Source organism: Opisthocomus hoazin, chromosome 23 (genome assembly GCF_030867145.1).
Source record: "Opisthocomus hoazin isolate bOpiHoa1 chromosome 23, bOpiHoa1.hap1, whole genome shotgun sequence".
NCBI classification, from domain to species: Eukaryota; Metazoa; Chordata; class Aves; order Opisthocomiformes; family Opisthocomidae; genus Opisthocomus; species Opisthocomus hoazin.
Genome location: NC_134436.1, coordinates 4,069,379 through 4,085,158, shown reverse-complemented (window position 1 = coordinate 4,085,158; position 15,780 = coordinate 4,069,379). Strand labels below are relative to the sequence as shown.

Below are 15,780 nucleotides of genomic sequence, written 5' to 3'. Positions count from 1 at the left end.
ACCACCATGGAAAAACATACATATCCGATCGCCTGCCTGGTGTCCAGCAGACCCTCTGCAGCTGACACTTCATGTTTGGCAATGCTTCAGCAATCTCAGATCAAAATGCTACACACTTGGGAGCAATACTATTTCCAAAGATGGTCATAAAATCATAGAAATATTTACGTTGGAAAAGACCCTCGAGACCATCGAGTCCAACCTTTCACTTCACACTGCCAAGTCCACCACTAAATCAATGTCCCTAAGCACTACATCTTTTAAATACCTCCAGGGATGTTGACTCAACCACTTCCCTGGGCAGCCTGTTCCAATGCTTGACAACCCTTCCCGTGAAGAAATGTTTCCTAATACGCAATCTAAAACTCCCCTGGAACAACTCCAGGCCATTTCCTCTCATCCGGTCACTTGCTGCTGTGGAAAAAAGACCAACACCCACCTCGTTCCAACCTCCTTTCACTTAATTTTAGAGAACTCCCTTCACCCTCCTTTTCTCCAGACAAAACAACCCTAGTTCCCTCAGCAGCTCCTCATAGGACTTGCACTCCAGACCCTTCACCAGCTTCGTCACCCTTCTTTCCTCATGCTCCAGCGCCTCCATGTCTTTCTTGCAGTGAGGGGCCCAAAACTGAACACAGTACTCAAGGTGCGGCCTCACCAGTGCTGAGTACAAAGGGGTGATCGCTTCCCTAGTTCTGCTGGCCACACTATTTCTGACACAAGCCAGCATACTATTGGCCACTTTGGCCACCTGGGCACACTGCTGCCTCATATTCAGCTGGCTGTCGACCAGCACCCCCAAGTCCTTTTCCAATGGCCAGCTTTCCGGCCACTCTTCCCAAAGCCTGTAGCATTGCATGGGACTTTCTGACCCATGTGCAGGACCCAGCACTTAGCCTTGTTCAATCTTATAGAGTCGGCCTCGGCCCATAGATCCCACCTGTCCACACCCCTCAGAAGAGACTCTCTACCCTCAAGCAGATCAATGTGCACTTGATCTCCTCATCCTGACCACTGATAAAGGTGAAATGGCCCCGATCCTGAGCCCTGAGTAACACCACTTGTGACCAGCTGCCAACTGGATTTAAGTCCATTCACCACCACTCTGGGACCAGCCATCCAGCCAGAATTTTACCCAGCAAACAGTACACCTGTCCAAGCCAGGAGCAGCCAGTTTCTCCAGAAGAATGCTGTGGGATAGGGTGACAAAGGCGTTACTGACACCCAGGTAAACAACATCCACAGCCTTTCCCTCATCCACTAAGCGGGTCATCTTCTCATAGAAAGAGACCAGCTTAGTCAAGCAGGATATGCCCTTCATAAACCCATGGCGTCGGGACAGCTCTAGTGGCAATGGCCATTGATTTCATGCTATAAGAGCATAACCCAAATGCTTACGAGCACAGCACTGTAATGGATGATATCTAATTTGTAAGACAAATTCAGGAATTTGTTGCTGTTGTTGAAAAGAAGGTCAACAAGGATTCTTTAAGGTTGTCGCTGCTGATGGAAATAATGAAAGAACATCAGAACAGGCCAGTGTATCACATGGCACTACACTGACAAGGAATGCAGTCCACAGCCTGGGGAAAAGGGGAAGTAAGAAAAGGAAATGACCATTTCTAACATGTACCTTGGGTCAGACTCCGCTGCCTGAACACTTTCTACTGTGAGCTACAGTTACAACATACTTGGAAAAACAACATAGGAAAAGTCCATATTGCCATCCCTACTTTCATAGCGACTCTGGTGGGCCAACCACAATGGAGAAACTGCATCACATGTAGAGAAATCCCTGAAGTCCCAATGGTACCTTTGCATCATGTCTCTTCTGCAGGAGAATCAAAGAGGACGAGGACAGAGTTTTAGACAAGAAATGCTCTGGAAGCAAGAGTATCTCAAAAGCTCAGATCGTGGCACCTCTCCTCACAATTGGCATTAATTTTAGTCTCACAGAGATGCAGAATGCTTTGGGTTGGAAGGGACCTTTAGAGGTCATCTAGCCCAAAGCCCCTGCAGTGAGCAGGGACATCTTTAACCAGAACAGTTTACTCAGAGCCCTGTAAAACCTGGCCTTGAATGCTTCCAGGGATGGGGCCTGCACTACCTCTCTGGGCAACCCATTCCAGTGTTTCAATTCCCTTGCTGTAAAGCATTTCTTCCTTATATCCAGTCTAAATCTACCCTCCCTGAGTTTAAAATCCTTATTGCTTGTCCTGTCACAACAGGCCTTGATAAATAGATTATCCCCATCTTTTCTGTAGGCTCCCTTTAAGTACTGAAAAGCTACAATAATGTCTCCCTCCAGCCTTCTCTTCTCCAGGCTGAACAATCCCAACTCTCTCAGTCTTTCCTCATAGCAGATGAGCTCTATCCCTCTGATCATTTTTGTGGCCTTCCTCTGACCCTCTCCAACAGTACCACGTCCTTCTTGTGATGAGGGCTCCAGAGCTGGCAGCAGGACTCCTGGTGAGGTCTCACCAGAGCACAATAGAGCCTCAGAATCACCTCCCTTGACCTGCTGGCCACGCTACTTTTGATGCAGCCCAGAGTACAGTTGGTGTTCTGGACTGCGAGAGTACGTTGTCAGCTCATGTCCGGCTTTTCATCCATCAGTACCCACAAGTCCTTCTCGGTAGGGCTGTGATCCATCCCTTCATCCCCGAGCCTGTATGATATTGGGAGTTTCCCCAAACAAGGTGCAGGACCCCGCATTTGGCCTTGTTGAACATCACAAGGTTCACACAGGTCCACCTCTCCAGCTTCTCCAGGTCCCTCTGCATGGCATCCCATCCTTCTGGTGTGTCAACTGTATTGCTCAGTTTGGTACCAGTTGCAAAGTTCTTGAGGGTACACTCAATCCCACTCCCTGTGTCATTAATGAAGATATTTAACAGCACCGCTGCCAGCACATACCCCTGGGGGACACCACTTGTCACTCGTATTCATTTGGACAGCAAGATGTTGACCACTGCCCTCTGGCTGTGACCATTCAACCAATTTCTATGCACTGAACAGTCTACCCACCAAATCTGTATCTCCCCAATTTAAAGAGAAGGATGTTGCGGGGGACTGTGTTGAAGGCTTTACAGAAGTCCAGACAGATGACATCCACTGCTTTTCCCCTTTCCACCGACACAGTCACTCCATCATAGAAGGCCACTAGGTTGGTCAGGCAGGACCTGCTCTTGGTGAAGCCATGCTGGTTCTATGGTGGAACAACTCACAGCTGGAACAGCACACCTCAGCTGGGAAAACGGAGTACCGCCCGCCGTAGGGGAAGATCAGGTTGGAGACCATCTAAGGAACCTGAATGTGCACAAGTCCATGGACCTCATGAGAAGCATCTGACGGCCCTGAGGGAACCAGTAGATGAAGTTGCTAAGCCACTATCCATCATCTTTGACAAGTCGTGGCAGACTGCTCAAGTTCCCACTGACTGAAAAAGGGGAAACCTAACCTTCATTTCTAAAAGGGGACACAAGGAACACCCACAGAACTACAGGCAAGTCAGTCTCACCTCTATGCCCAGCAAGATCATGGAGCAGATCCTCCTGGAAACTATCCTAAGGTACATGGAAAACAGCGACGTGACTGCTGACAGCCAACATGGCTTCACTAGCAGCAAATTGTGCCTGACAAATTTGGTGGCCTTCTATGACAGGATTATCACATTGTTGGATAAGGGAAGATGATTAACATCATGTAACTAGACTTCTGCAAAGCATTTGATAGTCTCGCACAACATCCTTGTCTCTAAAACAGAGAGGAATAGATTTGAGGGGTGCACCATTGGGTGGAAAAGGCATTGGCTGGATGGTTGCACTCAAAGAGTTGTGGTCAGTGGCTCGATGTCCAGGTGGAGATCAGTGATGAGTGGTGTCCCTCAGCAGTCCTCACTGGGACCAGCACGATTTAACAACTTTGTCGGGACATGGGGGGGATTGAGTGTACCTTCAGCAAGTTTGCAGATGATACCAAGCTCATTGTAACCTGAGAAGACAGGTTACAATGACATGGGAAGTGATGTCATTCACAGGGACCATGACAGGCTACAGAGGTGGGGCTGTGCAAACCTCATGAAGGTCAACAAGGCCAAGTGCAAGGACCTACACCTGGGTCAGGGCAATTCCAAACATGGATACAGGCTGGGCAATGAGTGGATTGAGAGTAGCCCTGTGGAGAAGGTATTTGGGGGTATTGGTGGATGAAACCTGAATATGAACAGGCAATGTCTGCTCACAGCCCAGAAAGCCAATCATCCTGGACTGCATCAAAAGAAGTGTGGCCAGCAGCTCGAGGGAGGGCATTCTTCCCCTCTACTCTGCTCTTGTGACACCCCACCTGAAGTACTGTGTTCAGCTTTGGGGTACACAGAATAAGAAAGACATGGGCTTTCTTATGCGCATCCAGAGGAAAGCCACAAAGATGATCAGGGTGCTGGAGCACTTCCCCTATGAGGACAGCCTGAGAGAGCTTGGGTTCTTCAGTCTACAGAAGAGACGGCTCCGGAGAGAACCTTAGAGCAGCCTTCCACTACTTAAAGGGGGTCTACAGGAAAGATGAGCAGAGACTCTTTGTCAGGGAGTGTAGTGATAGGACGAGGGGTAACGATTTTAAATGAAAGAGGACAGTTTCAGTTTAGAAATTAGGAAGAAATTCTTTACTGTGATGGGGGTGAGACACTAGGACAAGTTACGCAGGGAAGTTGTGGATGCCCCATCCCTGGAAGTGTGAAAGGGCAGGCTGGATGGGGCTTTGAGAAACCTGATCTAGTGGAAGATGTCGCAGCTCATTGGAGGGCGGTTGGAGCTAGATGATTTTAGGATCCCTTCCAATCCAAACCATCCTATGACTCTATGATCATGCCAGCATCAACAGCTGTGGAAGCTGCTAGAGAGGCCCACCACTACACAAGCGCAGCACACTGCAGCACTACTCTCCCACAACACTTTTCCCAACACAGGAGCAAAAACGTTCATCAGACAGTATTCAGCAGTCTACATCTCACCCCCTCTTTACCAGCACATTCCCTACAGCAGGCAAGCAGCAGCACGAGCGATTCTCTAGTGGGAGGTCTTCATAACCTCAAAAGACATTGTGGGCATTTCAACACTATCTCAACATTGGGAAGGCCTCTAAATCCAGACACCTTAGAGCCTGGGAGTGGATCCCAGCAACAAAAAATCTGTGCTCATCCTGCCTCATGCTTTCCTCTAGGATTCCTCCATTCCAAACTCTGGGACATGCGTTCCCAAGACAAGCAGATCATCTCCCGTTTTTGTCTTATGATATCGCCCATGGCCTTCCCAAGGATATCCGGCTCCCTCAGACAAGTCAAGCTCAAGCTCACCCTTCACATCAGGACATGTCTGGGCCCTACTCAGTGCCACTGCCACCTTCACCTCTAACAACTTGCCACACTTTCCTTTCCACCTCAGGGCTCAACCCAGATTTTGCAGACCCTTCCCAGCAATGACAGCACCATAAGAAAACACACAGGCTGTATGTATATACAGATACTCAGTGCCCAGCAGAGTCTCTGCAGCTGACACTTCATGTTTGGCAATCATTCATCTACCTCAGAAAAAAACATGGCAGACCTGGGAGTGATACTCTTTCTAAAGATGACGTCGGGATAGCTCTAAAAGTTAATGCTATTCACTTCATACTCTGAGAGGAAAACCAAACTGTTGATGAGCACAGTACCCTCACGGATGATACTGACTGTGTAGAATTTGATGTGGGTTTTGCTGAGGAGGGGAGGTTCTTTGTTTCCCAGGGTTCTTTTGTTTGCTTCTCTGTCTTTTCCTTTCAGAAAAGAAGATTTATGCTGTCACCACCACAGCTTGCATGTCTTGCACTCTTCCACCAAGCTCGGATGGAAATGTATTCTGCAGGAGAAAAACTCGCACTCAGAACAGTAACCCTCAGCTGCACACGGTAACTGATGATTTTCCTTTATTTTTTCCCCGCAGAGCAAGAACCATGGTACTCTGGCAAGGACGCCAAGGCCGATGCAAAGTGCCCATGAACATCCTCAAGCACCTGCCAAGACCCCCTCACCCCCACCAGGACACGGAGGCTCAGCCCGGCTAACAACAGCGCCTGACCACAGCCGGGACACAACGGCCACAAGCACCAAGGGTCGAGAGGCCAGAAAGGGAGAGCCGCTCACCATGTCCAGGAGAGCGGGTGACTCCAGCTGCATCTCCTTCACCACGGTGCCAGGCGGTGGTGGGACTTTGGGGCTGAACACCATCAAGTCTCTATTTCCCATGCCGTCCACCATACACAGGCTCAGGCTCTGGCGCTGCGAGTAGGACCCGCTCTTTTCCAGAACATTCCCCATATCAGGCAGGCAGCAGCAGAACCTACTGACCCTGCTCGGAGATTCTCAGAAGCTCAAAAGACACTGTGGGCGTTTCAGTATCATGTAACTATCTCAAGATCACAAAGGCTTCCAACTCCAGACCCTGGGAGTGCACCTTTGGAAGGAACACACTGTTCCCATCCTGCATCATGTTTTCATATCAGGAGGTGCCCAGGCCCTACTCTGTGCCACTGCCATGCTCACCTCTGCAACACGCCACAGTTTCCTTTCCCATCTTAAGGCTCAGTCTCACTTTTCCTTACAAAACACACAGAGGTATCACATACATGGTCTCTGCCAGACTCTCTGCTGCTGACTCTCCATGTCTGGCAATGCTTCAGCTATCTCACACGGAAATGTGGCAGAACTGGGAGCAATACTCTTTCTGCTGCAGCTGATGTCAGGACAGTTCGAAATGGCAATGGCATTGATTTCATGCTCTGAGAGAAAAAACAAAATGTTGATGAGCACAGCACCCTAACAGATGATACCAACTGTCTAGGAGAAGTGGATTTGGGTTTTGTTGGGGAGGGACAGCACTTTGTTTTCAAGGGGGTTTTTTTGTTGTTGTTTGCTTCTTTGTCTTTTCCTCTCAGAAAAAATTTCTAGGGCTTTGAAACAATGTGGCTGCTGATGCAAATTCTGAAAGAACATCTAAACAGGCCACTCTTTTTCACGCTACTTCTGTGGACAAGAATGCAAATCCACATCCTGATGGACACAGGAGGCAGAAAAAGAACAAGTCAATTCCCATGTCTAAGACTTACCTTGGGTCACACTCCTCTCCTTGAACACTTTCAGCTGATAAGTACAGGAAAAAACATACTTGAAAAAAGAACATATCAGAAGTCCACAATGTCTGCTCTGCTTTCTTAAAGAGTCTGGCAGTACAAGCAGAGAATTTTTCTCTCTATGGGGAGACAAAATCTTGAACTCTCACCTGTCACTTGGCATCATATCATTTGCAGAGAAGATTCAAGGCACAGGAGGAGAGTTTTTGATCAGAAAATACTCCTAATACCAGCATGATCAGCAGTCAGCAGAAGTAATAAGGAGGGAAAGGGCACCTAGAGGACAGTCACTGCCACAGCTTGCATGCTTTGCACTCTTTCAGCAAGGTCGGATGGAAATGCATTCTGCAGGAGAAAAACTCCCACACCCAGAACAGCAGCCCTCAACTGTGGAAGGTAACTACTGCTTTTCCTTTATTTTTCCCTCAAAGCAAGAGCCGCGGTGCTCCAGCAAGGACTCCAAGCCAGGTGTGCTGCTGTGCAGGGTTTGACATGTAGGTCCACATGTCTGTAGAAGTTAATAATGACAAGATGACACATCACCTCTAACTGCAGCCACCTGCAGTAGATTACACCCACCCCCTCAAGTGTCCTTACAAATCTGATCAGATTTTTCCATCAGGGCAACACCAATGGCTGTGGAAGCTGCTATACATGCCCACCACTACACAAGGACAGAACATTGAAGCACTACCCTCCAACAACACCTTTCCAAAACCAGCAGCACAAACGTTCATCAGAAAGTATGCAGCAGTCTGCATCTCACCCACTCTTACCAACACATTTCCAACATCAATCAGGCAGCAGCACAAAGGACTGTCTCTGGTGGGAGATCTTCGCAACCTCAAAAGATATTGCGGGCATCTCTATACCATGTGACTGTCTCAAGATCAGGAAGGCCTCCAACTCCAGACTCTTGGGAACATGGCAAAGGATTCTGGGGACAAACACTCCGTGCCCATACGGCCTTATCCTTTCCTCTAGGCATCCTCCACTCCCCACCTGGGGACATGTATTCTCAAGACAAGCACTCCATCTCCCACTCTGAAGACATGGGCCATGGTCCTCCCTAGGATTTCAGGTTCCCTCACAGGAGTCTTCCCACTGCCCAGTGCCACCCTTCACATCAGGAAATCATCAGGCCATACTCAGTGCACCACTGCCACTGAGACATTCACCTCACAGTCTCCTGGAGATTCAGCAATCTCAGCTGTTGCACACCTGGGAGGAATGCTATTTATAGAGGTGCTGTCAGGACAACTCTAAAGGCAACAGGCACTGAATTCATGCTGCGAGAGAACAACACAAATGTGATCGAACCAAACACTGTCACCAATGATATCTACTGCGCAGAAGAATTTGGTACTGGGTTCTTTGTGTCTTTTGGGGTTTTGGTTATTTTCTTCTAAAAAGAGGATTTCCAGGTGTTTTGTAAGGGCGTGGCTGCTGATGAAAATACTCAAACAACATCACAACAGGCCACCATAACTCACATCATTTCTCTGGCCAGGAATGCAATGGATCTTGGGAAACAACACTCTGTTGCATCCTGCTTCGCATTTTCATATCAGGAGATGCTCAAGCCCTACTCGGTGCTACTGCGACATTCACCTCTGCAACATGTCATAGCTTACTTTCCCATCTTAAGGCTCAGACTCATTTTTCCTCACCCTTCCCCTCAATGAGAGAACCATAAAAAACCCACAGAGGCATTGATTTCCTACTCTGACAGAAAAATACAAAATGTTGAGGAGCACACCATGGCAACATATGATATCGACTGTGTAGGAGAAATTGATATTAAGTTTTCTTGGGAAGGGGCAGTTCTTTGTTGTCTGGGGTTTTCTTTGGTTGGTTGGTTGGTTGCCTTTTTCTTTTCAGAAAATAAGATTTCTAGGGCTTTCAAATGATGTGGCTGCTGATACAAATGCTGAAATTTCCCACCAAAACAGGCCAGTGTATTTCACACTACTTCTCTGGCCAGGAACACAAGTCCAAAATCTGGCCAAAGAGCGAAGCAGGAAAAGAAAAAGAACAAGACAATTCCCATTCCTAACACTTACCTTGAGTCCTGCTCCTCTCCCTGAACACTTTGTGCTACTAGGTAGAGTAACAACACACTTGCAAAAAAAACATAGCAAAAGTCCACTAAGTCTTCCCTACTTTATTAATGACTCATGGTGGTGCAACCAGACAATTATTCTCTCCCCGGGTAGAGAAAACCTTGTAGCCCCAGTTGTCACCTGGCATCAGATCTTTTGCAGAGAAGATTCAAAGAGCACAACTTTTTCATAGGAAACCCCACCTAATACCAGCACACTCAGCAAAGGTAATAAAGGCTGTAAATAGTGCATGGGCGACTGTCACCACAACAGCCTGACTGTTTTGCACTCTTTCAGCAAGCTCGGATTGAAATGCTACACACCAGCAAGCTGGAGCATCTGAAAAGCTGATGCCGGGCCATCTCTCAGCACAATCAGCAGTGATTTTATTTGACGGGAGAACAACTCACGTCCACAACAGCAACCCTCAGCTGCGGATGGTAACTACTGCTTTTCCCTCATTTTTCCCATAAAGCAGGAGCCGCTCCGGCAAGGACGTAAAGCCAGGTGCAAAGGGCCCATGAACATCCTGAAGCACCCGCCAAGACACCCCTACCAGGACACGGGGGCTCAGCCCGGCTACCAACAGCGCCTGACCACGGCCGGGGCACAAGCGCCACAAGCACCAACGGGCGTCGGGGGAAGGGGCCAGAGGCCAGAAAGGGACGGCCACTCACCGTGTCCAGGACAGCGGGCGCCTCCGGCTGCGTCTCCTTCGCCGCGGCGCCGGGCGGCGGCGGGAGGTTGGGGCTGAACACCATCAGGTCGCTCTTGCCCGCGCCGTCCGCCACGCACAGGCTCCGGCTCTGGCGCTGCGAGTACGACCAGCTCCCCACTTCGCTGGCGCACACCAGCGTCGCCGGACCGGGACCCGACAGCACGGCCGCCCGCGGCGCCCACCGCGACGCCCCGTACAGCACCACCGCCAGCACGAACAGGCTCGACACCGCGCAGATGGCCACCACCAGCCACACGTTCGTCGCCGATGCCGCCGACGCCGAGCCGCCCTCCGCGCCCGCCGCCGGACGCAGCCCCGACCCCGATCCCGACGACGACGACGCGGACGAGCCCGCGGCCGCCAGCGCCGCCTCGGTGCCCTCCACTAGCGACACGCTCAGCGTCGCCGTGGCCGAGCGCGCCGGCTCCCCGTGGTCCCGCACCACGATCACCAGCCTCTGCCGAGGGCCGTCCGCCTCCTCCAGCGCCCGCGCCGTGCTCACCTCGCCGCTGTACAGCCCCACGCGGAACGCGCCCTTCCCCCGCGGCTCCAACAGCTCGTAGCGCAGCCACGCGTTGTAGCCCGAGTCCGCGTCCACCGCGCGGATCTTCGCCACCACCTGCCCCGCCGGCGCACCCCACGCCGCCCACGCCCACAGCGCCTCCGAACCCGACGAACCCGCACCCGACGACCCCACGACCGGCCCGCCGCCCACGCCTGACAGCAGCGACGGCTCGTTGTCGTTCTCGTCCACCACGAACAGCTGCACCGTGGCGTTGCCGCACAGCGGCGGCTCCCCCGCGTCCACCGCCCGCACCTCGAACTGCAGCACCTGCACCTCCTCGTAGTCCAGCGGCTGCAGTGCCCACAGCCGACCGCTCTCCGCGTCCACCGACACGTAGCTCGACGCCGACCGCCACCCCCCGCCCACAGACGCCACCCCGACGCCGCCCTCCCCCAACGAGTAGCTCACGCGCCCGTTGCCCGCCTCGTCCGGGTCCCGCGCCCACAGACGCGCCAGCTCCGCACCCGCCGCGTTGTTCTCCCGCGCCAGCACCGTGTACACGGCCTGCGCGAACGCCGGCGCGTTGTCGTTCACATCCGACACCGGCACACGCAACCCGCGGCTGGCGCGCAGCGGCGGCGCCCCGCCGTCCTCCGCACGCACCTCCACCGCGTACTCCGACACGCGCTCCCGGTCCAGCGCCTCCCGCAGCACCAGCGAGTACGAGCCCGCGAACCTCGCCACCAGCCCGAACGGCGACGACGGCCACACCGCGCACCGCACCCGCCCGTTCGCCCCCGAGTCCCGGTCCGACACGCTCAGCAGCGCCACCACCGTCCCCACCGCCGCGTCCTCCGGCACCGGCACCGACAGCGACGTCACCCACACCTCCGGCGCGTTGTCGTTCACGTCCAGCACCTCCAGCTCCACGCTGCAGTGCGCCAACAGCGGGGGCGTCCCCTTGTCTCGCGCTTCAATGCGAAAATGAAATATACTGACTTCTTCAAAGTCCAGCATGCCCGAGAGACGGATCTCGCCCGTCTTCGGATTGACAGTAATCACATCTCTTCCACTCACGGGAATAAAGTTGCTCGCCGTGTAGGTCACCTCGCTGTTGATTCCCTCGTCCGGATCCGTGGCGTTCACCCTCACCACCAGCGTCCCCTTCACAGCGCTCTCCGGCAGCTGCACTTTATACACCGACTGGTTGAACTGGGGCGCGTTGTCGTTGGCGTCCAGCACCGAGATCAACAGCTCCAGCGTGCCCGTCAGTGGCGGCCGGCCACCGTCGCTCGCCGTCAGCAACAACCAGTGCACAGGCAGGGTCTCGCGGTCCAGCGCTTTCGTTAAAACAAGATCGGGTACAACATTTCGCTGGTTCAATTTTTGTAAATCCAAAGCGAAATGCTCGCTGGGGCTGAGGGTGTACGAGAGCTGCGCGTTGGCTCCGATATCTGCATCCGACGCGCCCTCCAGCGGGAAATCAGACCCGGGAGGCGAGTTCTCCGATAGACTGAGGTTTTTCCGGGTGGCGGGGAAGAGCGGAGCGTTGTCGTTGACGTCCGTGACCTCCAGCTCCACGTGGAAGACGCGCAGCGGCCGCTCCACCAGCACCTCCAGGCGCACGGCGCACGGCGCGCTCTTCCCGCACAGCTCCTCCCGGTCCAGCCGCGAGCTCACCACCAGCGCCCCGCTCGCCTCGCTCACCTCCACGCTCGCCCGACGGCCCTGCGCCACCAGCCGCAGACGCCGTGCCTCCGCATCGCCCGCCTCCAGGCCCAGGTCCTGCCACAGACGGCCCACCACCGTCCCGACTTTCGCTTCCTCCGGCACCGAGTACCGCACCTGCCCGCCGCCCAGCGCCCAGGATGCCTGCAGCACCAGCACCCGCAACACGGCTCCCCACCACGCGCACATCGCCGCCGCCGCTGCCACCCGCAAGGGCCCCGCACGGCTCCCCGCCGCCGCCGCCGCCCGGACGCACCGGCTCTCCTGCCCGCCCCGCGCCGCCCCCCCGCGCTCACAGCCGGGCTCTCCGCCGCACCGGGGCGGGGCCGCCTCGCCGCTCCGCCGCCGTTTCTGAGCCTGCAGCGACACCGTGTGCTGCTCCGACGCCTCTCACGCTCCCCGCTCTCGCCCGCCACTCCGGCCCCGCGCTCCTCGCCTCCTCGCTCTCCTCTGCCTTCCTCTCCCTTCTTCTTTCTCCTTCTTTTTTCTTCTTCCTCTTTTTTCTTCTTCCTCCATCTCTTTCCTTCATTTCTTTTTCGTGCTTACTTGTTCTCTATTTCCACAGATTCCTTTCTTTCCTTCCTCCTCCTTCTTTTTGCTTTTCTGTTTTTTCCTTCCTTCCATTATCTTTCTTTTCTCTCCTTCTCACTTCTCTTCCTACTTTCTTCTCTTCCTTTTCCTTTTCTTTCGTGCCCTGCCGTCCCCTATCCTTTAGTCCTCTTTCCCTTTTCATTCCAGGCTCCTCTCTTCTTTATTCCTGCTGGCAGCACCCCAGTCGCCTCCGGCGCTGCGGCGGACACCATCAAAGTCGCAGCCATCAGCGCTAATGACGGGGCATCAGCGCCGGAGCGCGGTGTTGTGATCAAGCGGGAGGCTGTCAGATATCAGCTCCGTTCAGCGAGTACAGGTAAGGTTGCTGCGTGCTCGTAATCTCCTTCGCACTTTCTTTCTTTCTGTCTCCTATTTGTCGCCTTCCTTCCTTCTTTAATTACTTCCTTGCTTCATTCCTTCCTACAATCTCTCTTTCGATTTTCTTGCTCTTCTTTTTCTTTTTCTTTCCTCGCATAAGAGTGTCGGTGCGTCCTAGTAAACTCGTTTATTGTTTCCTCCTTTTTCTCCCTTTTTTTTGTATTGCTTCCTTCCGTGTTCTTTGCTTCTCTTCCTCTGCGTTGCTCTTTCCTTCCTTCTCTTCTTCCCCCTTCTTCTCCTCGTCTTCCATTCCCTGTCCTGTCTCCCCTCCCCTTCTTCTTCTGTCTTTGCCTTCGCTTTGTCTCCTTAAACAAACTGTTTTCTATACAATTTCATCAGTCTCCTCATGGAGTACACACGGGCCCTTTGGCAAGAACTCATTCCTCTTTCCTGCTGCCTTCCACCTCTCCAGATGACGAACAACTTCTCTGCCTTCCTACAGTCTATGCAAGACACATAGACTCCCCTGCACCTCCTCTTCCCTCCCGTTCCCGAGAAAGACCACACTGTTCAGCCCCTGTCCTCTCAAGGAAAAGAAGCTACCTCCCTAGGAAACACAAGCCCAAACCCCAGGTGCTTGGACATCTATGCAAAAAGGCTACAATGAGTCCAAACAACCCAGGGGAGTCTTTCATTCCAGAACTCAAATCCATCACAGCCCAGCACCACAATCCTCCAAGAAGGCAAAAAAGCCATGGGGCAACTGCAGCTTCCAACCACTCGTCAAGTATCTCAGTGAAGAGCTATTCCTCTGGACTCATTTCCACCTGCACACTGAATGCCAAGCTCTTGCTTCTCCTTTCAGGCAGGCATGCTCTGCCAGAACAACACAGCAAGAATCTTGGTACCCACGGGTATTAGTCCCAACAGAACACTTCACATTCATGTAGCATGAGCCACCCATCAAAAGCAACAAAGGCAACACGCGGACATTTTCACTGAGAACATCCCCTCAACTCCCAACACACCCATTCCAAGAAATGCATTAAAGTCCCTCCTCCATTCAAGCTTGCTCTCACTTGCTCACACTGTGCCTGGAAGCAGCAAGAAAGGAATGAGAGCAGCCAGTGGTGCTTTGCTGGTCCTATCATAGAATCGTCGAATATCTCCAGTTGGCTGGGACCCATAAGGATCATCGAGTCCTACTCCCAACCCAGTCAACGCTCAATCCAAGACCGAACAGGAGCAAAAGTACATCTGTCTCTCAAACACATCTCCTTTAGCTAGGAGTGACTTACCTGTACAATCACCGGATGCTTCTCCATTAAAAACAAAAAAACAAACAAATGAAACATTTTCAGGTGAGGTGAAATGGTTTTAACGGACATTTTCCCTTAACATAATCAGAGATTTCTGGGGAAGACGGACAGAAAAAATGACTCACCTTCTGCAAAAGTCTTGAAATCACCAGACAGTGCGCAGTGCTCCCTTATGCACTTCTATCACAGTGGAAGCAGGAGGGACACCTGAAAGCTAAGGGCATTCTCTCAACAACAACCTTAGCTCAGGAGACTGGAAAAACCATCCCCCACACTGATGGTCAACTGCCTGACACAGTTCATGTTCTACAAGGCATCTGCATTTTATAACAGCAGATTCCTCCCCACTCGAAGTTGCCCTCCCTGTGATGGATGCCCCAAACCATACTCCATGCTGCTCAGAGGATTTCTGCCACAACACCCAGACACTGCTCCACCACAACAGCATGCCTCAGCAATGAAACCCATTCTCAGTCCACACAGATTTTATTCTTTGAGAGGACCACTCCAAACGCTGAAGTGCAAGCGCACTCACTATATCAACTGGATGGGAGAATTTCTACATAGAAAACCAGAGCTGGCGTGCTGTGAAGGATTTGGCATGTATGTGCACATATCTCAGTTAAGCATGACGAGGGGACTCAGCATCTGAACTGAGGCTGACTGTGCAAGTGCACAACTACAGCAAGTCAAGCACACACAGATTACATCCTCCTCCTCATCACATCCACTCACAAATCCCACCTGAGGAGGAGCAAGTAACCATCATGGCAACATCAACGGCTGTGGAAGCTCCTGGTAGATGCCCACCACTACACAAGGATAGCAGAATGAAGCATTGCCCTCCCACAACACCCTTCTCAAAACAGGCAGGAAATGGTTTATCAGACAGTATTTCACAGTCTGCATCTCATCCCCTCTCACCAACACAGTTTCTACATCAATCAGGCAGCAGCACAAGTGAAGGTCTCTGGTGGGAGATCTGCATAACCTCAAAGGAAGGACATGGTAGACATTTCAGTACCATGTAACTACCTCAAGATTCAGAAGGCTTCCAGCTCCGGACCCTTGGTGCCTGGGAAAAGAACCTGGGCAGGAGCACTCCATGCCCTTCCTGCCTCATGCTTGCCCCGAGGCATCCTCCACTCCCCACTCATTAGGAAATGCACTCTCAAGACAAGCAGATCACCTCCCACTCTTGGCTGAAGACATGGCCCGTGCTCTTCCTAAGGATTTCCAGCTCCCTCAGACAAATCTTCTCATTGCTCAAGGTCACCTTCATATCAGGACATGCCCAGCACTACTCAGTGTCACTGCCACATTCACCTCCATGAA

General features: G+C 52.3%; 1 protein-coding gene across 1 annotated transcript; it reads right to left on the bottom strand.

The window, feature by feature from the left end:
* Window positions 1-6,440: 6,440 nt before the first annotated feature.
* LOC142363990 (protocadherin alpha-2-like) lies at window positions 6,441-13,882 on the bottom strand. The gene is made up of 12 exons (XM_075441915.1): window positions 13,805-13,882; window positions 13,659-13,733; window positions 9,864-12,574; window positions 9,228-9,284; window positions 9,109-9,165; window positions 8,208-8,283; window positions 7,975-8,079; window positions 7,762-7,828; window positions 7,141-7,198; window positions 7,056-7,084; window positions 6,677-6,813; window positions 6,441-6,515 (listed from the first exon to the last, which is right to left on the bottom strand). Exons 1-12 carry the CDS (start codon window positions 13,880-13,882, stop codon window positions 6,441-6,443), a joined length of 3,525 nt encoding a protein of 1,174 aa, XP_075298030.1.
* Between the last annotated feature and the right edge of the window lie 1,898 nt (window positions 13,883-15,780).

Bases quoted from the DNA above. Each gene is read 5' to 3' on its own strand.
- LOC142363990 (XM_075441915.1), bottom strand. From the start codon at position 13,882: ATGGCTTTTTTGCCTTCTTGGAGGATTGTGGTGCTGGGCTGTGATGGA. The intron at 9,285-9,863 runs GTCAGGCGCTGT...TTTTTTTGCAAG, and splicing joins GCGCTTGTGCCCCGGCCGTG to TGTGTTGTTACTCTACCTAG. The intron at 8,080-8,207 runs GTGGGAGATGGA...CATGTTCCCAAG, and splicing joins CCATGGCCCATGTCTTCAGA to AGTCTGGAGTTGGAGGCCTT.